The sequence below is a fragment of the Peromyscus eremicus genome, chromosome 7 (genome assembly GCF_949786415.1).
Source record: "Peromyscus eremicus chromosome 7, PerEre_H2_v1, whole genome shotgun sequence".
Classification (NCBI taxonomy): Eukaryota; Metazoa; Chordata; class Mammalia; order Rodentia; family Cricetidae; genus Peromyscus; species Peromyscus eremicus.
This window is the reverse complement of record NC_081422.1, coordinates 83700531-83726076: the sequence shown is the minus strand read 5'-3', so window position 1 is coordinate 83726076 and position 25546 is coordinate 83700531. Positions and strand designations below refer to the sequence as shown.

At 39.1% G+C, this 25546-nt stretch overlaps 1 protein-coding gene across 1 annotated transcript in view; it reads right to left on the bottom strand.

Moving 5' to 3' along the window:
• The window catches only part of LOC131915663 (tripartite motif-containing protein 43-like), a 119041-nt gene that overhangs the window by 28277 nt on the left and 65218 nt on the right, over positions 1 to 25546 (bottom strand). The window contains exons 11-13 of the mRNA XM_059269069.1: positions 23763 to 23945; positions 3384 to 3479; positions 1778 to 1800 (exon numbers count right to left, since the gene is read on the bottom strand). Of these exons, the coding sequence (XP_059125052.1) occupies positions 1778 to 1800; positions 3384 to 3479; positions 23763 to 23945 (302 nt within the window). The remainder of the gene's footprint in view (positions 1 to 1777; positions 1801 to 3383; positions 3480 to 23762; positions 23946 to 25546) is intronic.

The following is a 25546-nucleotide window of genomic DNA, read 5'->3' as shown; positions in this document are numbered from 1 at the left end:
CCTTCAGGTTCAATCACTTGGTTTCTATTCCTTAACAAGGAATCCTTACAGACCCCTACAGCCCAGTCCCAAGAGTCATTCAAATCAATCTCCCAGTAATATTTCCCTAAGATGAAGCTCTGTGAACTCCAGGTAGCAGAATAGCATCCAGCATAATCCGCAGATGTATCTTTACGGTGAGTTCTGAAGCTCAATCTTCTCATGGCATTAAACAGGTTTATCTTGTGATGGATCATTGTTATGTTTGGTAAGGAAATGTGCACTGTAGGAAGAAACAACATTTAGGTAAAATGACCGTTTACATTTCTCAAGTGAGAGAGGTCCACAGATCCTTCGAGATTTTAAAAGGGGAAGGATAAGACCTGAGGTTTAATTTGGCTCAAATACACCAATGTCAAGGATTTCCACAAGAAAAGAGTGGTAGCATGCTGAAAAGACTTTAAATTACACCTGCCTCAGGGAAGATGTGTGCATTGCAACAAGGGCCAGAGCAAAGGCTGTGCTCATGGATCTACATGAAAAGTTACTTTTATGTAGATATAAGTAGTGATAACTTTCATTTTGGTGTTTTCATTTGCATCTAACTGAGCATATTTATACTCAAGGAGTATCTAAATATGCTCTAGAAGTGGATCCCTGAATGTACCTGTCCTCCTTTAACCTCTGATTCATCTGATACTCTTTCTCTGTGAGGTTAAAATTGACTTTTAGATTTACAAGGAGGAGTTAGACACTGACTCATGTCCTATCAATTTGTTTCTTTTCATTTCTCATGATACATGGCTTTGTTTGTTAAGTTATTTTATGATTTTTTTGTTCCTTTGGTGATAGGGTCTTTCTGTTTGTCCTATAGCGGCATAGAACTCAATATGTTGACCAGACTGTCTTCAAACTCATTGGCAGTCCTCCATAAACTAGGATTTTGATGCTGGGATTAATAATGTGAACCTCTTTATCTTGTGTATTTTTTAATCTATGGCGTAAAATACAATGTTATAAATTAATTTCTAACACATTGAAAATAAAATAATCAAGTATCTCCATCACTGGCTACACTTCCTTTGAATTATACTGTCTAGAGTGAAATAACCATTCTACTCAATGAACAACTGATAGTCTCTTTTCAGCCACTATGCATTTCTGTTTGTTGGTTTGTTTGTAAGATGACCATGGGATTCAATAACAATACAATGTGACTTACCTAGAAATATTTCTGGGGAGTTAAAATATTGTATTTGCAAAGGTTATCTCATTATTGAAGGTTAGCTCTGGTCATTTTATCAGTGGAGACACTCACCTTGGAACTGGTTGTAACTTTCCGTCAGTCCAGTGATGGGTAAGGCATTGAGTTCTGTCTTAATAGGCTGTGGCATGCTCAGCTGCATTGACTCACTTCTGCAAGGAAAAGAAAACATTGACCTCCGTGGTGCTAAAGATATCACACAGTGATTAGGAAAAACTTCATTCCAAGTACAGCCAAACACCTCAGGTTACACAAGCCTGACAACTTGACTTCAATCCTTGGAACCCTTGATGGAAGGAGAAAGTTGTCCTCTGACCTGCACAAATGTGCAAGTACATGCACACATTCACACACACATTCACACACACACACACACACATAAAAATAACAAAATAAATAAAAGAATCCTAAAAATACCACACTAAAACAATTGAGGATTTTCTATATGAAGGATCTCTGCACTTCCTAAGGCAACTTGGACAATTTTATAGCATATTTTTGGGTATCCAGACTTGCATTGATGGCTAAACTCACCTTCTGAACATGTCGTCCAAACCCTGCAAAGAAAACAAAAAAACTTAGATATCTGAAGAAATGAAATACAATGTTAGTTTCTAAAGTTCATATAAATGCCAGTCACCATCACACCAATCTATCCTGTTAAATTATATTCATGTCTTAAAATGATGCCAACCAAATAGATTAGCAGAACTCGAATACTTGATGAAATCAGACTAAAGAGTAATTTGAGAAGGACATGGGTATCGACTGTACCTTGTTTTTGAACCCCCACCTGTCTGCAAAGGTAACTTTCCCTGAGCTTCTCTGCAAGCCATAGGGATACTTTAGCTAAAGATACTTCAAAAGGGTGGCCTCACCCCTGCATGCTTCTTCACATGTGTATTTCAGAATTACAGGGTTAGAGGCCTGAGCATTACTGTGAGTTGCAAGGTATCATGTACTACCAAATAGGATCCTTTCTCAAAATGCCAACCTCCTAAAGGACTCACAAAAACACAGTGCTCAAACAGAAGAAATTAGCCATAGGGTACTTTAATATTGTACACAGTATATAAGTAGAGGTAAAGAATGTTGGAAACAGAAATCACTGAATTTCAGTTATCAGAAAAGCAAGGAGCAAAAGCCAAAAGTTAAGATATAATCCCTGAAGAATCTATGAACATAATTTCAAAAAGCTTCTTCTTTCAAGATTATTACAGAATTTTGATTCTCCAGAAAATTTCTGAAAAGGAAACTCCCTAAAAAAATGCAGGATATATTGAAAGCTATCTTAATATAACAATCACCACTGTGGGACTCAGACAATAAAGCCTCTTCCTGCCCTCCTCCATGCTCACCTGCAGCAGAACCACATATAGCTCCTGGGACTTTGCCATCAGTTCCTGGTACATTTCTCTTAGTTCTTTACTCTTTTGGACCATCATGGATTCACTTGTCCTGAGTTTCTCTAAAACACATTGGCCTTCGTTTCTCATAGACTCAATGTGTTTCTCTTCCTCTTCAAAGAGGAGTGGATGCTGTTTCCTATACTCTGTCCTGATCATTTCTTCCCGAAGACTCAAGTAGTCCTGAAGAAAAAAAGACATTTCCAATATTCTTTGCAAAGTATTTTGTCCTCCCTCATTCCATCCTCCTATGCTTAAATTTTACAAATGACTTGTATAACTCTGATGCATATATTCTGATTGACTGTCTTCACACCTCAGAAAATGTAAATGCCTTTGTTTCATTTATTTCTTCTTTATTAATTACACAGGCAATCCAAACCTAAGATGCATTTACACCTATATTAGAGGTGCAGAAGTGCCTGAAAAAAGATTGATCATTCATATGTTCACAAAGTTATGAAACTCTGCATGTAGTAATTAGAATTCATGGTGTAGTCATGAAGTCTACCACAGTGTGCAGAACCGTCAGCAATTCATTCATTAGTCCCAGACCTTTCTGCCAGAGGCAGATTATTCTTTCCAAGAGCAGAGACATATTATAAACTCAGAATTAGAGGTGAGCAGGACACATATTCCAAGTATCCTATCTTAGGCCTTATATTCAACTCTTCAATGGCAAATTTTGAAAATATCTGCATCAAGCTTATTTTAAGCATGTTTCTCATACTCACCGTCCAAAGTGTTCTCATTCTGTTCTCTGCCTCTAAATTCTCTTGATTTTCTTGGACCTTCTCCCATAAGGATGTCATTTGCTTCAAAATTGTGTCCTGTGAAAAAACAATGAATATCAATTTTGAAAAATATAACTGATTGACAGACTCTTGGGCAATTAATACAATTATTGTAGTGAGAGTACCAGAATCAAAATTATCCTTCATTTTTTTCTTTTTGTAACTATGAATATTAGATTAGACCACAGAATTAGAAAATGCAGCTTACCCTTTTGCTCAGGTATATTGATGAATTATTTTGATTACCTGTTTGGCTGTACCTGACTCCAATGTACTTTTCCTAATTTAGTCTCCAGCCATAGACATTTTTAAAAGATAGGAAGTTAGTGTTGCACTCTCCAGTGACCTGGGCATAATGTATCATAAAATACAAATGATCTTTACACTCAGGGTACTCTGAAGGATGCTTACATTCCTAGTCAACCTTTCTTCATTAGATGATAATAAAGTACTACCATTCTGAAAACAGTGCCTTTGTCATAATGAGGACCAGCATCTTCCTGTGGTTTGCTAAGGCTACCTCTCTCCAGCTTGCAAGTTCTCTCAGAAGCATCACTTACCATTTGATCCTCAGCAGCTGCTTCAATGGGACAGTGTCTGTGTCCTCTGTGCTCATGGGAGTTTGAGCAGAGTGGACAGAGGAAGATCCTGTTCTCAGCACAGAAGATCTTCTTAGTATCCTCGTGGGTCACACACTTTTGCTCCTCAGAGCTCAGGTCCTTCATGAGGCTGGCTTGTCTGACAATGGACACCAGCTTCTTCAAAACAATGTTGGTTCTCAATTCCTTCCCATATTGTTCTCTGCACAAAGGGCATCGGACAGGAAGTTGGATGTCTTCCCAGGAAAGGTGGAGGCAGGCTCGACAGAAGCTGTGACCACAGCTTATGGTGACTGGATCTGTCAGGCAGCTCAGGCAAATGAAGCAGGTGAGTTCTTTCTGGAAGGCTTGTGAAATGTCTGACTCCATTTTTCTGAAGGAAGAAAAGCAGAAGAATTGCTATTATTCGACCCCAGAGAAGCCAGAAACAGCAGGAAAACTGATGCAAGTTGTGATTTAATTCTGTGTATGGCAAAGCAGGTTTCATTTTTCAGAACAAAAAATCAGGATAAGTATAGGATTGCAGCTGCTGATCTTTCCTCTTTCACTCTTCTTGACAGAAATATAGATTAATCTGAGGTCCTTCTGAGTCATTCCACCTGCATCTTTTTTGGAGACTCCCTTCAAATTAGTGTCTTGGTTGCTGGTCTGAGACATGCTTTCCAAGTGTTTATAAATAAATATATACTAGAGTCATCAAACTCCTTCAAGTCCACAAGTTTGCATTTCCCTACAGACATAGGTATGATAAACACACCCTTCTTTGTTGGCTATCCAAGAAAACACTCCCTGTTTTCACATGGTCCCTAGTAAATGCTTTGCTTAATTTCTGATTTTAGCATCTTAGTCCTTCACATCCTCCTGTCCCAACCCTCAACACTTGAAGGCAACATTAGTTACTTGACTTCTTTCTGATGCAAATAGTTAACAAGAATAAAAATTAGGGAGGCTCATAATTCAAGGATATGTCCATCATTGTGGGGAAGAAATGGTGGCAGGAGCTTGAGGGAGCTGGTCGCATTGCATCCAAAATCAGCAAGAAGAAAGCAAGGAACACTTGCTGCTCATCTCCTGTTCTCTTTTCCTTAGTTTGAGACCTCAATCCATGGAAAGGTCAAGTGATCTCATGAGCATTTAGTGTGGATCTTACCAACTGTAGTGAATCTACCCCCCAATAATCCTTCACAGACATCCCCAGAGGTTTCCATATCTATCCTAAATCCCATCAAGTTGAATTCTAGGGTACTCTTTGTGAAAACTTGTTTGTTTATCAAAGATACAGTTCCTGGCTTCAGTTTATGGGATGAAACTTGAGGCATAAATGTGGCTGTCATGACTCTAGCAGAATTTCCTATTTAATCAACAGGCACCCATTGTTCCTTCTCTTTGAAGGTCTACACAAATAAAGAATCTTGGATTAAGTGACATAAACATGTCCTAAATAATTTCAGCTTCTGTAATCTGAAGCAAATGGAATCCATGGCTTTAGCTGGTGGTCCTATTTACCTTGAAAATAATACTAATACTCATTGTCAAGATTATTTTAGAAAAGAGATGGAGACTCCAATGCTGCCTTCCTTAACTTACCTAATCACCCCCATTGGGTACTTTTTTCTGTATATTGGATACTTCATTTTTTTTGAATGCCTAATGCTGTATTAAATACATGCTTACAGCACAATGGGAGAACCCCAGAGGGCAGAAGTTGCTACTGATGATTTACAATCTTGCATCTCAGTTGTCAATGCCCAATATGCAGGATATACAGACAAGGAACTTCCCTTAAGCATTCAGGAGGGTGGAACCCGGCAGGGAATTAGCATAGGGAGGATATCAAGGTCAAGGTCAGCAAGCAAGCCAACAGTTACCCAAAACAGGAGCCAGGGCCATACAGGTCCTCCCTTTTACTAAAAAATGAACTTCTGATACATCATTCCAAAACAAATTGATGAATTCACAGAAATAATGAAAACTGAATGCAGAATTTAAAAAATTGCACCAGATTATAACCAGGATCTACTTTCCTGAATAGAATATTGTGTTTAGTTTTCTCTAATTTAATCACATGTATCCTTCCAACCTAGCAAATCAACCAATAGCAGGAAGAGCCAGTTTTTCAAAGATGATAAACTATTATCAAGCATTATTTCACAATGTGATGTTTCCCTATAGTTTATAACAGGGAAATACTAAAATATTTTCCTTTACTAAATAATGAGTTTTCACTTTTATATATAATACTCATAGATTATATCTCTAACTGATAATAATTATCAATCTATTCAGAGCAATTATTTTATATATTATACATGTATAATTAACTTAGATGTGTTGATCTCACATCTATGAACTACATACAGAAATACTCTATAAATATTCTTAAAATTAATAGAAAGATCAAAATTGAAAGGTGGAACATGAGAGCAAAGAAGGACTGTAAATCGATAAACTACAATTAACTATACCTGTAACTTATAATATGTTTAAAAAGCAAGATGACCAAATGGGAACAGAGTCTCTTTTGATAAATAGCCAAATTTTAAGCACTTTTTAGCAGAAACCTCAGTTTGGTAATAAATTAAAATAGAAAACACCAACTACTTTCAATCTTAAATTGTGTACTCACACAAGAAATAGTCTCTGGCCTCAACAGTGTTTTGTGGAGACACAGCAATATTAGCTCAACTCTGGGGTATGATCCTCAGTGTGTGGAGGAGATAGATCTAGCAGTCTAGGAGCCACAAGATGTGGAGACTCAATCTGTCTAGTCTAGAGAAGAATGAAGCTGTCTGGCCCCTGGAGTGTCCTTATATACTCTCTAAAGACCACACCCACTTCCTCCCATGTTGCTTATACTGATGCTTGCTGTAGGTGAGCTCCTGTGAATAGCAGTATTCTAAATGCATGGAAGATTGAATTAACTCTATGGCCAGTATCCACAAACAAATCTTCACAAACAGGTTTCCTGAGGTCATGCTTAGCTGGGTGTGGTAGCTCACACCTTTAGTCCTTAGAGTCCCAGAGGATGAGCTGCTGAAGCAGGAGTTTTAGTTCAAGGACTGCCTAGGATATACAGTGAGAACTTTTCTAAAAAAAACTTAAATAAATAAAGAGAAATTTTGCTACAATATTTCACTGTTTCTAAATAATTTGTGGTGTGCTTATATTCTTGCTTTTCCTTTTGTAATTTCACAGTTAATGATATCAATCTGTGATTTTAGCAAATATCAACATTAAAGAATTCTCAAAAATTCTTTAGAGATTTGTTCAACTCATTTTTATATTTACCTCAACTGCGATTTCAAAGAGATTCATCCCTTTCTCTACCCACTCAACTGTCTGTTCTTTTCTTTTTTCTTTTTTTAATAAATACTTGGGGAAGCCAGGCAGTGGTGGCACATACCTCCAGTCCTAGCATTCTGGAGGCAGAGGCAGGCAGATCTCTGTGAGTTAGAGGCTAGCCTGATCTACAAAATGAATTCAAATCTGTGCTCCAACAATACACAGAGAAACTAGGTCTGAATAAAAAAATATTTGATTAAATAAAACTGAAGTGTTTCTGATTTTTCTTATAGGGAATTTTCTTGATTGAATCATGTGAAGTTGGAAGCCCCACCTAAACTCAGAAGTTTTGAGGTTTGAGAATCTACCTTAAATCTTAGCTGGTGGCAGCCTATATAAAGGACATGGAAGAAGGAAACTCATCTTTGCTCTTTGACTTTTTGCTCTCATTCTCACTGCCAAGTTCATCCTATCACTGGTATTAGATTCTATTTTTAGGGTGGATTTCAAAGTTTATTGAAGACCAGCTGATACATCCAGCCTTGTAGACTGAACGACTTCTCTCTCTCTCTCTCTCTCTCTCTCTCTCTCTCTCTCTCTCTCTCTCTCTCTGTGTGTGTGTGTGTGTGTGTGTGTGTGTGTGTGTGTGTGCTCATATCCATTTAGTTTTGTTCCTGTAGATTCAAGGTGGTTGCTACACTTATCTATTGGGTTTTAGGTAACTCCACGTGTAGTCAAATTGACAATAAGGAATAGCCATCAGAAGGGCTGACCACTTGGTGTTGGATGATCAGTTAGGGAGCTTGTCCCTAATAGAGCCTAAGTTTTTGTCTAGGGATTGGACTCTCAAAATTTCCCACATTCATACCAACATATTCATTGTTCTGGTCTTGTTTATGCAGCCATTTCTAGGAGAGAGTGTTTCACAGCACACTTTCTGGTATTCTGGCTCTCACTGTCTTTCTGTCCCCTCTTCCACAATATTTCTGGAGCCATTAATGTAGGATATAGAGGTGTATGTTGGGGTTCAGATCCCCATGATCTCTTCATTTTTACACTCTGTCCAGTTGTGGTATCCTATGAGTTTCTGCCTGTATGGCTGACCGATTCTTTTCTATGTTCTTTTAAATAAGCATGACTAGGTTTTACTTACTTGATCTGAAATCTAAAGTATTCTTTAGTTAAATAATAAACCAGATCAAGGATTAAATTGCTTCAGTGATTGTGATTTCAAGGAAATGATAGGCATAACTACTAGGAGGATTGGCAGAAAAAAAATGTGCTTAGTATTATTTGTCATGCAATTTGTCAACCCTGAGATGTGTTTAGTAATTAGAGAGCACAAGGAACCATAATGGGTATCTTAACACAGCTTTCAAGGAGTGTGTAAGATCATGATGAGAAAGATGATAATATTATGTGTAACTTACCAATTAAATACTGGCTGAGGGAACTGGAGTTGTCAGACTGGTGAAGATTTCCTGTATGTAAAGTTTATTTGAGTCTTCTAGCTATAAATATGGTTCAGATAAGGATTATTCCTAACTGGAGTTAGCAGGAACCCTATTAATGGAGTCATGACCTGTGCTATCATTCATGCTGTGGCTTCTATGTAGCATCTTCCTGGTGTTTGAATTAAAATCATTACAGTAACAGTTGTTACCTGATGGGAGACCAGGAGATGGTGCCTCTTGGTTCCGCTTTATGCAGTTTTCTTTTCCTCTAAAGTCATAGCTAGGTCTTGGAAAGCCTTAACCCAAGTTAAAGCCATTTAGAATCTGCCTTTGAGAATACTAGGGGAAAAGAAGTTGGATGATTTGGTTCATTTCAGGAAAGTTGTGATATGAACTAAACTTTATATAGAGCTCCTTGATCCTTCTCTTTTCAGTGAGCTCAGGGTTAGGAAGGGAGACTATAGAATGAAGGCATCCTGAAGTGGAGATTGATGTGTTTCTTCCTTTGGGAGATCTCTCTTTAGATCTATACTCAATTTTTAACTAGGTTAATTGTTTTCTTGATGTCCAGTTTTTTTTAATTCTTTATACGTTTTAGATATTAGCCCTTTATTGATTGTGTAGTAAACTTCTTTTCCTATTCTGTAGACTGATACTTTGTCTCAATGATGGTGTCCTATGCCAAACAGAAGCTTTTCAGTTCCATGAGATCCTATTTATTAATTGTTGTTCTTAGTGCCTGTGCTATTGGTGCTCTGTTCAGAAAGTCTTTTCCTGTCCCAGTGAGTTCAAGGCTATTCCTCACTTTCTCTTCTATCATATTCAATGTGTGTGGCTGAGATCTTTGATCTATTTAAATTTGAGTTCTATACAGGGTGATAAATATTGATGTATTTGTAGTCTCCCACATGAGCTCATCTAGTTTGATCAGTAATATTTCTTAAAGATGATGTCTCCATTTTTGTATATATTTTTGGCCTTTTTAAGAAAAAAAAATTCAGGTGTCCAATGTCTCTAGATATATGACTTTATTTGTAGATCTCCATTTGTTTCCATTGATCAATGTGTCTATTTTCATACCAACATCAAACTTTTTTATTACTATAGCTCTGTAATACAATTTGCAAACAATGATAGTGATTTATCCAACAGTTCTTTCATTGTTCATGGTTGTGTTTGTTTTCCTGAGTTTTTTGCCTGTTTTTTGTTCTTGTGTTTGTTTTGTATGTTTGTTTGTTTGTTTGTTTGTTTTGGTATTTCTATATAAATCTGACAATTGTCCTTTCAAGATCTCTAAAGAATTGTGGGCCTGGAAACACCCTAGATGCCCCTCAACTGAAGAATGTATTAAGAAATGTGGCACATGTACGCAATGGCATACTACTCAGCAGAGAAGAACAATGACATGAAACTTGCAAGCAAATAGATGGAATTAGAAAATGTCATGCTGTGTGAGGTAACCCAGACTCAGAAAGACAAGCATGGTGTGTACCCACATATAAGTGGATTCTAGATGTAAAGCAATGGATAATCAACAACCCACAACTCCAGAGAAGATAGCTAACAATGACAAACCAAAGAGGGATGCATGGATCGCCATGGGAAGGAGAAGTACATGAGATCTCCATGAGTAATCTGGGGATGATGGGTGGGCCAAGGAGGGTAGGGGATAGGGCATGAGATCATAAGGGAATGGAATGGTTGAACTGGAACAGGGCTTGAGGGGAAAACCAATGGCAGAGATACTATGATACAGGGAGATACCATGGAGATAGAGAGAAACCTTGTGCTTGGGAAGTTGCCAGGAATCCCCAAAGATGACCCCAGCATGGATTACTAGAAATTGTGGAGAAGGTACCTGAACTGAACTGGCTTACCCCATGGACCAGACCGGTGAATACCCTATCATCACAGAGATTCTCCCCAAAGATCCATAGCCAAACACCAGGCAGAGCTCCAGGAGTCCAGTCAAAGAGAGAGAAGAGGGATTCTACAAGCAAGTGTATCAGGATCATGATGGGGAAACCTGCAGAGATGACCAAACCAAACTAGTGGGAACTCATGAAACTTGGTTCACTGGCTGTAGAGCCTGCATGGGACTGGACTAGGCCCCCCTATGCATGGCTAGACAATGGTGTAACTTGATCTGCTTGGGGAGCCCCCTGGTAGAAGGATCAGAATCAATCCCTGGTATGAGGACAGACTTTTTGGAGCCCACTATCTATGATGGGACATCTAGTGCAGCCTTGAGACAGGGGGAAGCGTTTGGACTTGCCTCAGCTGGATGTGTCTCCCCATGGGAGGACTTGCCTTCTGGTGGGGGAGACTGGAGGGTGGGTTGAAAGGAATAGGCTGGGGAGTGTGGAAAAAGGGAAGAGGGGGATTTTTGATTGGTGTGTAAAATGAATGAAAAAAAGTCTTAATAAAAAGAAAAAGAATTGTTGGCTAGTAGTGGGTTTTCACTCTTTTTATCTTAGGAATTGGGAGGCAGAGTGGACAGAACTCTGTGAGTCTGAGACCAGCCTGGTCTACAGTTGAAGTTCTAGAACAGCCAAGGCTACAAAGAGAAACCCATTCTTGAACCAACAACCCAAATAAAGACAGGGGGATCTTTCTTGTGTTGTTGACATAAGTCTTTAATCTCAGCATGGGGAAAGCAGAGAAAGGGGTATCTCCTGAGTTCAAGGACACCCTGGTCTATAGCCTGGTCAAAACAGACAAGACTACACAAAGAAACCCTGTCTAAAATAACAAATAAAAGCAAGCAAAAACACAAGAAAAAAGAAAGAAAGAAAGAAAGAAAGAAAGAAAGAAAGAAAGAAAGAAAGAAAGAAAGAAAAGAAAGAAGGAAGGAAGGAATAGAAGAATGAAAGGAAAGGAGGCAGGAAGGAAGGAAGAAGGAAGGAATGAAGGAAGGAAGGAAAGAAAGGAAGAAAGAAAAAAGAGAAAGAGGGAGTGAAAGATTTTTTTTCGTGTGTTGGTGGTGCATAACTTTAATATCAGCACTTGGGATATGTAGAGGAGAACCAAGGCTACACAGACAAACCCTGTCTCAAAACACCAAAATATCCTGTGGCAAGCCCTGTGCTGGATGTGGGGTTGGTGAAGATCTTTTCCCATGCAGTAGGCTGTCCTTTTGTCTTGTTGACCATGTCCTTTGCCCTACAAAAGCTTCTCAGTTTCAAGAGGTCCTATTTATTAATTGTTTCTCTCAGTGTCTGTGCTACTGGTGTTGTATTTAGGAAGTGATATCCAGTGCCAATGCGTTCAAGACTACTTTCAATGTTCTCTTCTACGAAAATCAGAATAACTAGATTTATGTTCAGGTCTTTGATCCACTTGGACTTAAGCTTTGTGCACAGTGACAAATATGGATCTATTTGCAATCTTCTACCTGTTGACATCCAGTTCTGCCAGCACCATTTGTTGAAGATGCTTTCTTCATTCCATTGTACAGTTTTGGCTTCTTTGTCAAAAATTAGGTGTTCATACATGTGCACATTAATGTCAGGGTCTTCAGTTTGGTTCCATTGGTCCACACGTCAGTTTTTATGCCAAAATCAAGCTGTTTTTATTACTGTAACTATATAGTAGAGCTTGAAGCCAGGGATCGTGATGCCTCCAGAGGTTGTTTTATTGTACAGGATTCTTTTGGCTATCCTGGGTGTTTTGTTTTTCCATATGAAATTGAGTATTGTTCTTACCAGGTCTGTGAAGAATTTTGATGGGGATTGCATTGAATCTGTACATTGCTTTTGGTAAGATTGCCATTTTTACTATGTTAATCCTATCTACCCATGAGAATGAGAGATCTTTACATTTTCTGATATCTTCTTTAATTTCTTTCTTCAGGGACTTAAAGTTCTTGTCATACAGGTCCTTCACTTGCTTAGTTAGAGTTACCCCAAGGTTGTTTGTATTATTTGTGGCTATTGTAAAGGGTGATGTTTCTCTAATTTCTTTCTCAGCCTCTTTGTCATTTGTATAGGAGGGCTACTGATTTTTTGAGTTAATCTTGTATCCTGCAACTTTACTGAAGGAGTTTATAAGAGTTCTTCAGTCGAATTTTGGGGTCACTTCTGAATACTATCATGTCACCAGCAAATACTGAAAGTTTGAATTCTTCTTTTCCAATTTATATCCCCTTGATCTCCTATTGTTGTTTTATTGCTCTAGCTCGAACTTCAAGTACTATTTTGTGTAAATATGGGGAGATTGTACAGCCTTACCTTGTTCCTGATTTTAGTGGATATTTTATTTTTTAGTTTCTCTCCATTTACTTTGATATTGGCTGTTGGCTTGCTGTAAATTGCCTTTACCATGTTTAGGTATGTTTCTTGTAGTGTTGATCTCTCCAAGACCTTTATCATGAATATTTAAAACACCTTTTCAGCATCTAATGAAATGATCACGTGATTTTTTAATTTCAATCTGTTTATATGGTGAATTACATTGACAGACTTTTGTATGTTGAACCAACCTTGCATCTCTGAGATGAAGCCTACTTGGTCATGGTGAATAATGTTTTTGATGTGTTCTTGGTATGTTTGCCAAAATTTTATTGAGTATTTTGGCATCAATATTCATGAGGGAGATTGTTCTGTAATTCTCTTTCTTTGTTGCATCTTTTTTTGGCTTGGGAATCAGAGTAACTGTAGTTTCATACAAGGAGTTTGGTAATGTTCCTTCTGTTTCTATTTTGTAGAACAATTTGAAGAGTATTGGTATTAACTCTTTTTGAATAATTGGTAGAATTCTGTGTTCAAGCCATCTTGTCCTGGGCTTTTTTTGGTTGGGAGACTTTTAATGACTGCTTCTATTTTCTTACAGGTCATGGGTCTATTTAAATAGTTTATCTGGTCTTGGTTTAACTTAAGTATGAGGTACCTATGCAGAAAATTGTCCATTTCTTTTAGGTTTTCCAATTTCGTGGAGTGAAGTTATTTGAAGTATGACATGATGATTCTCTGGATTTCCTCATTGTCAGTTGTTATGTCTCCCTTTTCTTTTCTGATTTTGCTAATTTAGATGCTCTCTCTCTGCCTTTGGGTTTGTCTGGATAAAGGCTTGTCTATATTGTTATTTTCTTAAGGAACCAACTCTTTGTTTCATTGATTCTTTGTATTGTTCTCTTTGTTTCTATTTTATTGATTTCTGCTCTCAATTTGATTATTTTCTGGTGTCTCTTCCTCCTGGGTGACTTTGCTTCTTCTTGTTCTAGAGCTTTCAGGTGTGCTGTTCAGTCACTAGTGTGAGAGTTCTCCAACTTCTTTATGTGGGCATTTAGTGCTGTGAATTTTCCTCTTAATACTGCTTTCATAGTGTCCCATAAGTTTGGGTATGTGGTATATTCATTTTCATTGATCTCTAGGAAGTTTTTAATTTCTTTCTTCATTTCTTCCTTGACCCATTTGTGATTCATTTGAGCATTATTCAGTTTCCATGAGATTGTAGGCTTTCTGTAATTTATATTGTTGAAATATAACTTTAAACCATGGTGGTCTGATTCAATACAGGAGGTTATTCCAGTTTTTTTTTTTTTTTTGTATCTGTTGAGATTTGCTTTGTGACCGAGTATGTGGTTGATTTTAGAGAAGGTTCCATGGGGTACTGAGAAGAAGTTATGTTCTTTTTTGTTAGGGTGGAATGTTCCATAGATGTCAATTAAGTCCATTTGAGTCATAACATCAATTAAGTCCTTTATTTCTCTGTTAAGTTTCGATTTGGCTGATCTGTCAAGTGGTGAGAGTAGGGTGTTGAAGTCTGCCACTATTAATGTGTGGGGTTTTATATGTGGTTTAAGCTTTAGTAATGTTTCTTTTACATATGTGTGTGCCCCTGTGTTTGGGGCATAAATTATCAGAATGGAAACTTCATCTTGGTGGATCTTTCCTGTGATGAGTATGTGATGCCCTTCTTGATCTCTTTTGATTGATTTTAGTTTGAAGTCTATTTTGCTGGATATTAGGATGGCTACACCCACATGCTTCTTAAGACCATTTGATTGGAAAGTTTTTTCCCAGCCTTTTATTCTGAGGTAATGCCTATCTTTGAATTTGAGGTGTGTTTCTTGTATGCAACAGATAGATGCGTCCTGCTTTCATATCCATTCTGTAAGCCTGTGCCTTATTATATGTGAATTAAGTCCATTGATATTAAGTGGTATTTATGAGCAGTGATTGTTAGTGCCTGTTATCTTTTGGTGGTAGTGTGTGTGTATTTCTCTTCTTTGGGATATACTGGCTGTGGGGATATCTATTGCCTATATTTTTGTGGGTGTATCTGACTTGTTATGTTGGAATTTTTTTTCTAGTACTTTCTGTTGGGCTGGATTTGTGGGTAGGTATTGTTTAAGTCTTGTTTTGTCTTGGAATTTCTTGTTCACTCTGTCTATGGTGATTTAAAGTTTTGCTGGGTATATTAGTCTAGGCTGACATCCACGGTCTCTTAGTGTCTGCTTTACATCTTTCCAGGTCCTTCTGGCTTTCAAAATCTCCATTGAGCAATCAGGTGTTATTCTGATGGGTCTGCCTTTATAAGTCACTTGGCCTTTTTTCTTTGCTGCTCTTTGCTGTGGGATGGTCTGTATGTCAAGTGTGTTGCTGATTGGTCAGTAAATAAATCACTGATTGGCCATTGGCTAGGCAGGAAGTATAGGCGGGACAAGGAAAAGAATTCTGGGAAGTGGAAGGCTGAGAGGGAGACACTGCCAGCCGCCATCAGGACAAGGAAGATGTAAAGTACCGGTAAGCCACAAGCCACGTGGCAAAGTAAAGATTAATAGAAATGGGCTAAATATAAGAGTAAGAGCTAGACAATAACAGGCCTGAGCTAATGGCCAAGCAGTTTAAATAATGTAAGAGTCTGTGTGTTTATTTTATAAGTGGGCTCTGGGACTGGCGGGACTTGGTGGCGGGAGCTGGAGAGAAATTCTCAAGCAACAAATGGCGTCCAATGTGGTGGCCACCATGACAAGCCGCATGGGAAGATCCTGGTAAGCCACAAGCCATGTGGCAAGGTATAGATTAATGGAAATGGATTAATTTAAGATATAAGAACAGTTAGCAAGAAGCCTGCCACGGCCATACAGTTTGTAACCAATATAAGTCTCCTTTTTTACTTGGTTGGGTCTGAGAGGCTGTGGGACTGGCGGGTGAGAGAGATTTGCCCTGACTGTGGGCCAGGCAGAAAAACTCTAGCTACAAATGGCGCCCAACGTGGGGCAAGAGTCTCCACCTAAAAACGGAGAAAAAGATTCTAAAACGGAGCTAAAAACAGCTCCTAGTTGTCTCTTTTAAGCTAGCGGCAGCCTGCATGTTTGAGCTACTATGGCGGGTTCCTGGCGTGCATGCTCAACCTGCCGCCGTATGGCGGGAATGAGGCCTCTACAAGTGGCACATTAAGCTGTGTGGTGGATTTAGCCTTTGCTAGCACAAAAAAAAAAAAAAAACAAAACAAAACAAAAAAACAGAGGTTTCTGGGCTACATGCTGCTTGGATAAAAACATTGACCCACAATAGCTCCCAGAGCTGGCGGTAAACACGCATCACCGCCATGTTGGGAAGCTAAAGTGGGCGGAACCAGCAACCACAATGCCAGTGCCGTTTCAGGCTTAAAAGGCTGCAGTTTAAAGCAATAGGCTCAAGCTAATATAAAAAATAAGCCACGTAAAGATGGCTACCACACAGAGAATCTGGATTATGTTCTCTTTGATATTCGTAACTGAAGAAAAACATTTGATTACAAAAGCTGTTGAGTTATGCCAAAATGTATATTTTAAAGGTACCTTGACTTTAAAATTTGGATGTAAGGATATGTTGCTTTGGAAAGGAGGCTCTGATTTTGTTTCCACAGAAAGCCAGAGGCTATGGATTTGTTCAAGATTAAGATACATCAGGTTTGACCAGCCAAGACCCCCTGAAAGATCTCCGATGACACCATGGCCCTGATTATCCAACATCCAGAATGGTTTCAAGGCAACTGGCTCAGACGACATACCCTCATGGACTATTCCATAATTCTAAAATTTTCTTTGTATCCCCATAAGATACAGCGCCCCCCTCCAGCAGGAAGTAGTAAGAGAAACTACGCCCAAATTCCCAAGTATACCAAGCTGACTTTGGAGATATGTAAAGGTTAAAACCTTCCTTTTTAAGAAAAGAAAAGGGGAAGTGCTGTGGGATGGTCTGTATGTCAAGTGTGTTGCTGATTGGTCAGTAAATAAATCACTGATTGGCCATTGGCTAGGCAGGAAGTATAGGCGGGACAAGGAAAAGAATTCTGGGAAGTGGAAGGCTGAGAGGGAGACACTGCCAGCCGCCACCATGACAAGCCGCATGGGAAGATCCTGGTAAGCCACAAGCCATGTGGCAAGGTATAGATTAATGGAAATGGATTAATTTAAGATATAAGAACAGTTAGCAAGAAGCCTGCCACGGCCATACAGTTTGTAACCAATATAAGTCTCCTTGTTTACTTGGTTGGGTCTGAGAGGCTGTGGGACTGGCGGGTGAGAGAGATTTGCCCTGACTGTGGGCCAGGCAGAAAAACTCTAGCTACAGCTCTTGATATTCTTTCTTTAGTCTGTAGGTTTAGTTGTTTAATTATTACCCGGTGAGGGGACTTTATTGAGGGTCTAGTCAGTTTGGTGTTCTATAGGCTTCTTGTATCTTCATAGATATTTTTCTTTTCATTTCTTTTCTTTCTTTTTTTTTTGTTTTTTGTTTTTTGTTTGTATTTTTTTTTTTTTTTGGTTTTTTAAGACAGGATTTCTCTATGTAGCTTTGTGCCTTTCCTGGAACTCACTGTGTAGCACAGGCTGTTCTTGAACTCACAGAGATCTACCTGGCCGTGCCTCCCAAGTGCTGGGATTAAAGGCCCTGGCTGATATTTTTTTCTTTATGTTGGGAAAGTTTTCTTCTCTGATCTTGTTGAATATATTTTCTGTGCCTTTGAGTTGGTATTCTTCTCCTTCTTCTATCCCTATTATTCTTAGGTTTGGCCTTTTCATTGTATCCCCGATTTCCTGGACGTTTTGTGTTATGTCAATTTTGGTTCTGGTATTTTATTTGACTGACGAATCTATTTCCTCCATAGTATCCTCCACACCAGAGATTCTCTCTTCCATCTCTCGAATTCTTTTGGTTATGCTTGCATCGGTGTTTCCTGTTCATTTACTCAGATCTTCTATTTCCATCATTCCCTCTGTTTGTGTTTTCTTCATTGTTTCTGTTTCCCTTTTCAGGTCTTGAACTGTTTCTCTCACATGTTTAATTGCTTTTTTATTGTTGTTTTGGCTATCTTGAGGTGATTTATTGATTTGTTCCATTTTTTTGTTTGTCTTTTCCTCAATTTTATTTTTCATTTTTTCTTGATTGGCCTCTAACATCATCCTGATGTTATTCTTTTTTTTTTTTTTTTTTTTGGTATTTCCATACAGGGTTTCTCTGTGTAGCTTTGTTCCTTTCCTGGATCTCAATCTATAAACCAGGCTGGCCTCCAACTCACAGAGATCTGCCTACCTCTGCCTCCCCATCGCTGGTATTAAAGTCATGCCCCACCACCGCCTGGTTGTGATGCTATTCTTAAGGTCATGTTCTTCTGCTTCTTCTATATTGTGATGTTCAGGTCTTGCTGTTGAAGGAGGGCTAGGTTCCAGTGATTCCCTATTGTTCTTTGTGTTGTTGTATGTATTTTGCATTGATGTCTGCCCATCTCCTCCTCTCTTGGTCCAAATCGAGTTCTTGGTCCAATGCGAGCTCTTGGTCTAATGCAAGCAGGTGATTTAGTGTCTGTGCTACAGGAAGTGGCTAGGATCTCAGGTGGATGGATATGGGGGCAGGGAATGTAGATTGCAGGGTCTGGTGGGGGGTCTTGGTATTGCTTTTACTAATGCTTGCTGAGGTGAGTTCCTGTATATAGCAGTATTCTAAATGGAATGGAAGATTAAATTAACTCTATGGCCAGTATCCACATTCAAATCTTCACAAAAAGATTCCTTACTCACAGCTTACCTGGGTGTGGTAGCTCTCACCTTTAATTCTAGCGTCCTACAGATAAGACTGCTGAAGCAGGAGGAGTGTTAGTTCAAGGCCTGCCTAGCATATACAGTAAGAACTTGTCTAAAAAAAAAGTTCTAAAATTCTAATTTTAAAACCATATTTTCATGTTTCTAAATATTTTGTGGTGTGCATATAGTTTTGCTTTTCCTTTTATAATTTCACAGATAATGATATCAATCTGTGATTTTATCAAATATCAACATTAAAAATGTCTCATTAGTCCTTCAAGTATTTTGCACAAATTATTTTTATCAGATTTACCTCTACTGCAACTCCTTCCAAATACATCCCCTTTCCCTACCCACTCAACTTTCTGTTCTTTATAAAACAAAATAATGATATTCCCTGAGTTTTGGAGAGGGTATATATACATTTGATATTTTTTTTCATTTAAGGCTGAGCACAGGGTCACCATTTCAGAGCAACAGACACTTATTCTCAGCAGCTTAACTGGTTATAAGTTTACATCAAAACTACTTCCATCTGAAAAGAAAAGTTTCCCTTAAGATGAAGAGGACAGCAACAATAACCCACAAGTGTAAACACAAATGTTTAGAAGGCAACTACACAGGCACATCCCATTATGATTTTTAGACAAATGTCTAGTTCAGCATCCATTCCATCCCCAAATTCAAGCACATATGACATCCCAGCAAAAGATCATTTAGATTTCAGCTTCCCAAATTCAAACACATATGACATCCCAGCAAAAGATCTCTTAGATTTCAGCTTCAAGACAAGCTGAGGTGACCTCTCATGATAGCCTTTTTATTTCTTCAGAACTCACTCTTGTCTCTCTGTCTTTGAGTCTCTATATCTCTTTATCTCTCTCTGTCTCTGTCTGTCTCTGTCTCTGTCTCTCTCTGTACTGCCTGGCCTGGAACTCATTATGCAGACCAGGCTGGCCTTGAACTCACAGATCTCCTGCATCTAGCCTCCTGACTGTTGGGATTGAAGGTAAGAAGCACCATACACAGCTTCTGTGAATAGTATTTTTAATACCCTCACCTATCCTACCCCATAAAAAGCACCCTTGCCCTTCCTCTGCTCTGCTATCCCTTTTGTCCATACCTTGTTACCTCACAGTATAACACATGACTGCTCTCATTTGATTTAATGACTGCCTCTTGACACCAATGGAGTGTTTGTTATCTAAGAGAGAAAACTTCTCTTTGTTTTTGACATTGATGGATCCCAACTGTTTAGAACAGCAATTACATACAGTAGGAGATTAATAACTACTGAGTGTTTCAGGGCTGAATGACCACTGGGAGGGCCCTGTAGATGCTGGTGATCTGTTGGTTTGCTGGTTGATTCCACTAAGTATTGGGCACTGAATGTATACACAGGCTCTCCTGGGGTCATCACATGACCCAACTATGGCTATGGACTTGAAGAAGCCCTCTGCTGGAGGCCCCAATGGGTACTCTAGATTGTGGCTGACTTTTTGACTGGCTCTTTTGCTATCCAATTCCCCCCCAGAGGCTCCATGTAATACCATGAATGGCTCCCAGGTTCTAATCCCTGGAACCTATGACTGTCTTCTTCATGCTAAACAGGATTTGTAGATAGGATTCAATGAAGGGTTTTGAGATGAAATTTTATCCTGGATTATCAGGGTGTCAAACTTTGGATATTAAATATCCATACAAACACACATGTATGCAGATGGAGGTGCTCTTTATACATGACATGGCAGCTTAAGGAGGTGGGACCTAGCTGGAGGAGTAGGGCACTGGAGATGGAGGAAGCTTGAGATTTAAAGATGAGCTCTGTTTGCTGCCCCCCCCCTATCCTAACTTGTTCATGGAGACTCTAGTAAACAGTCCCACACTGCTGGAAACCGAGCTTCAAGCCATTCCCGCCTTCCTTCACACTCCAGGCTCTTATATTGAATGGTTTCATCTCAAATTGTTAGCAAGAATAAACCTGTCTTCCCTTAAAAAAATCATTCCATATGTATCACTTTATTTCAATTCCAACAATGTACAGTGACATTAGCGTTCAAAGAATCCTTGGTCCCAGCCTGTCTAGAGTTCAAATTAACCCCCTAAAGAGCAGGAACTACTGTGGATGTGAAGCAATTCAAAACCTGCAACATTTTTCTTATCAGAGACTGGATTTCTTGTGTAGCCTGGCTCTCCTAGAAGTAACTCTGTGGAACAGTCTAGACTGGACCTAACAGAGATCCACCTGCCTCTGCCTCCCAAGTTCTGGGATTAAAGACTTACTCCACCACCACCAAGCAGAATCTGCAACATTTCAGTCAGATAGTGTTGATTGTGTTGCACCTCGATGCCCTGATTTTTTGTTTTATTTCTAGTATGTTGTTAGTGGGAATGAAAGTACATCATTTTCTCCTTCTATTCCTTCTTAGATGTCTTTCATGTAGTCTCTAAAGACCACACCAACTTCCTTCATGGTCATTTTTAATAATGTTTCCAATGATGAGCTCCTGTAATTAACATTATTCTAAATGATGAACGATTGAACTCATACAGCAGTCAATCTCCACCACAAGATTTCTTGAGTCGCTACTTAGCTGGGTATAGTAGCTCACACTTTCAATCCCACAGTCAGAAGGAATAGGGTGCCACATCAGGAAGATTTTTAGTTCAAAGCCAGCCTAGGGCATACAGTGAGAATTTGGAGAGAACTTGGAGTAAGGGAAACATTACTCTATTGTTGGTAAGAGTGCAAACTTGTACAGCCACTTTAGAAATAAACGTGGCAGTTTATCAGAAAATTGGTAGCCAATCTACCTCAATACCCAGTGATACCACTCTTGCTCATATATCCAACAGATACACAATTATACCACAAGATTTCTTGAACAACTATGTTCATGGCATCTTTATTTCTAATAGCCAGAACCTGACATCATGAGGTTTGCAGGCAAATGGATGAATCTGGAAAAAAATCATCCTGAGTGTGGTTATCCAGACTCAGTAACAGGAACATGGTATGTACTCACTCATAGGAGGATACTAGATGTAAAACAAAGATGACTAGACTGCTACTCACAACTCCAGAGAGGCTACCTAGAAAAAACAACCCTAAGAAAGACACAAGGATCGCCCAGTGACAGAGAAATGGATGAGATCTACATGAGCAAACTGGACGTGAGGAGGGCCGGAGGTAATGAAGGGCAAGGGTCAAGGGAAAGAGAGATTAGGGGAGTGGGAGATCCCAGCTTGATCAAGAACAGAGAAGGAGAATATGGGAAAAGAGACCATGATAAATGAAGGCCTCATGGGAATAGGAAGAACCAAAGTGCTAGCGAGGTCCCCAGAAATCCACAAAGATACCTCCCCAATAGACTACTGGCAATTGTCAAGAGATAGCCCAAAATGACCTACTCTGGTGATAGAATGGCCAAACACCCTAATGGTCATGCTAGAAATCTCATCCAATGACTGATGGAAGTGAATGCGGAGATCCACGGCCAGGCCCCAGGTGGAGCTCCAGGAATCCAATAGGCAAGAAAGAGGAGGTATTGTATGAGCGAGAATTGTTGAGATCAAGATTGGAAAAAGCACAACGACAAATAGCCAAATTACTGGAAACACATGAACTATAAACCAATAGCTGAGAAGCTCCCAACTGGATCAGGCCCTCTGGATAAGTGAGACAGTTGATCAGCTTGAACTGTTTGGGAGACACTCAGGCAGTAGGACCAGGACCTATCCTTGGTGCATGAGCTGGCGAGCTGGCATTTTGGAGTCTGGGGCCTATGCAGGGACACTTTGATCAGCCTGGGAGGAAGGGACTGAACCTGCCTTGACTGAATCTACCAGGTTGAGCTGAATCCCCTGGGTAGTCCTTGCCATGGAGGAGATGGGAATGGTGGATGTGCTGGGGGGAGGGGGAGAGGGGGTGGCGGGAGGAGGGAGACAGGGGAATCCATGGTTGATTTGTAAAATTAAATCAAATTATAAAATTAAAAAAAGAAAAAGAAATGTATGTAGAAGAAAACAACACTTTACTGTCACTTGCTGAACATGTCCTATAATAAACACAGAAACCATACAAAAAAAATAAGAAAATGCAATATATTTACAGGATGGACGGATGGAGTATTACTTAGCTGTTAAAAATAATGACATTAGGAATTTTGAAGATGAATGGATAAAATTAGAAAAAAAACCGGGCAGTGGTGGTGCACGCCTTTAATCCCAGCACTCGGGAGGTAGAGCCAGGCGGATCTCTGTGAATTCGAGGCCAACCTGGGCTACCAAGTGAGTCCCAGGAAAGGTGCAAAGCTACACAGAGAAACCCTGTCTCAAAAAACTAAAAAAAAAAAAAGAAAAAAAAAGAAAATTAAAAAAAAATCATCCTGAGTGATGTAACCCAGACCCACAAAGACAAACGTGGTATGCACTCACTCATAAGTAGATATCAACACTAAAGTAATGGATAACCATGCTGCAATCCACAGACCCAAATAGGCTAGATAACAAGGAGGGCCCAAGAGGGGACACATGAACACTCTGTAACTGAGAAATAGAAGAGATCTCGGGGGTAGACGGATGGTGGGAGGAAATGGGAACATAAAGAATTAGCTTGGAGGTTAGTTGGAGGGGAAGAGTACTCAAAGAGATGACTGAAAAGGGGAGACACTTTTTCAGGGTCAGGTAGAAACTGGATGCAAGGGTAACTCCCATGAATCTACAAGATGACCACAGCTAAGACTCCTAGCAATAGTGGATGGGAAGCTTGAGTTGGCCATCTCCTCTGTTCAGATTGGTGATTACCCCAGTTGTCATCATTGAAGCTTCATCCAGTAACTAACAGAAAAAGATACAGAGACCTATGGCCAAACATTAGACAGAGCTCAGTAAATCCTGCTGAAGACAGGGAAGAAGGATTGTAAGAGCAAGAAGGGTCAAGTACAACAAAAGAAGACCCACAGAAATAACTCACCTGACTCATCGGAACCAACAGACAGGGAGCCTATGAGCATGGGACTAACATAAGTTCTCTCAATATAGATAGTTGTGTAGCTTGGTCTATTTCTGGGACTCATAAGAATGGGAGCAGAGGCTTCCACAATGCTCTTGGTGGCTCTTGGTAATCTGTTCCTCATACTGTGTTGCCTTGCGCAACCTTAATACAAGGGGAGATTCTTAGTCTTATTTGAAACTTGGTATGCCATGCTTTGTTGATACCCAAGGGAGGCCTTTCTTTTTCTGAACAGAACCAGAACAGGAGTAGATTTTGGGTAGGCAGAAAGCAGTGGGAGGAGGGAATGGGAGGAAAGGAGGCAGTGGACACTTAGGTCAGCATGTAAAATAAAAAAAAATCATTTTTAAAAAGACTAAAAAATAACAATTAAAAACTATTGTTCTGTGCTTAGTATTTTGGAGTGTGCTTATATTTTACTCTAGATAATTCATCAAATAATGTCATCAATCTGTGATTTTAGCAATATCAACATTAAAAAATCCTTACTAGTTTTTTTTACAATATTTTGTACAACTAGTTTTGAGCATATACATCTGAACTGCAACTCCTTCCAGATCCATCCCCTTTTCCTACTCACTCAACTTGCTGTCTTAAAAAAATTTGATTAATCTCATTCTATTTCATTTTCAACTTTTTGTGGTTGACAATAGAGGCAAAAGATGCCTTGCTTCCCAGCATCTAGAGATCACAGTAACCACACAGAAAACTATGTAAAATGCTCTAGACATGAAATATCAAATAACCTTCTGGATCTCAGTCAAGTGCTGTAGATTGTTTTGCTCCTGGATGATGTGTGGTTTTCTTATTTCCAATATGTTTTTAGGTGAAATAAAATTGGACCACTTTCTCCTCCCTTTCCTTCTTACAGGTCCTTTTTATGTAGGCTGCCAGTAGACCATGTGATCATGATGTAAGGTGATCTGAACACTGCAGAAGATCCAGGTTTTAGTCAGTCCCCCTTCTTTAAAAGATTCAATCAAGAAAAATCTCTATCAAGAAAAAAAAATCACAGCCTCTTGCTTTAAGTTAATTCCAGATGTAGTAAAATTAACAGCCAAGAATAGCCATCTCAAGGGATGATCACTTTGTATTATGTGTACCTTTAGGGAGCTCATCAGTCATAGAGGCTAATTCTGTGTCTAGACATGGGATTCTTTCAAATTTTCCCACATTCATATCAACATATTCATTGTTCTGCTCAACATATTCATTTGTGCAGCCATTTCTAGGAGAGACTGTTTCACAGCACACTTCCTGGTCTTCTGACTCTCACTGTCTTTTTGAGCCCTCTTTCACAATATTTCTGGAGCTGTTGATGTAGAATATAGAGGTATCTGTTGGGATTCAGATCCCCATGATATCTTGATTTTTAAATTCTATCCAGTGGTCATATTCTGTGAGTGTCTGCCTGTATGGCCGATCAGGTCTTTTCTATGTTGATGTAAATAAGCATGACAAGGTCTTTCTAGCTTGACCCGAAATCTAATGTATTGTTCTGTTTAATAGTAAACCAAATCAAGGATACATTATTTCAGGGATTGTGAGGTTATGCAATGATAGGAATAACTACTTAGAAGACTTGCAAGAAAAATGTGCTTAGTATTACTTGTCATATCTTTGAGATGTGTTTAGTATTTAGAGAGCACAAGGAACCATAATGGGTATCTTAACACAGCTTCCAAGGAGTGTGTAAAATGATGATGAGAAACACGATAATATTACATGTAAATTACCCGTTAAAT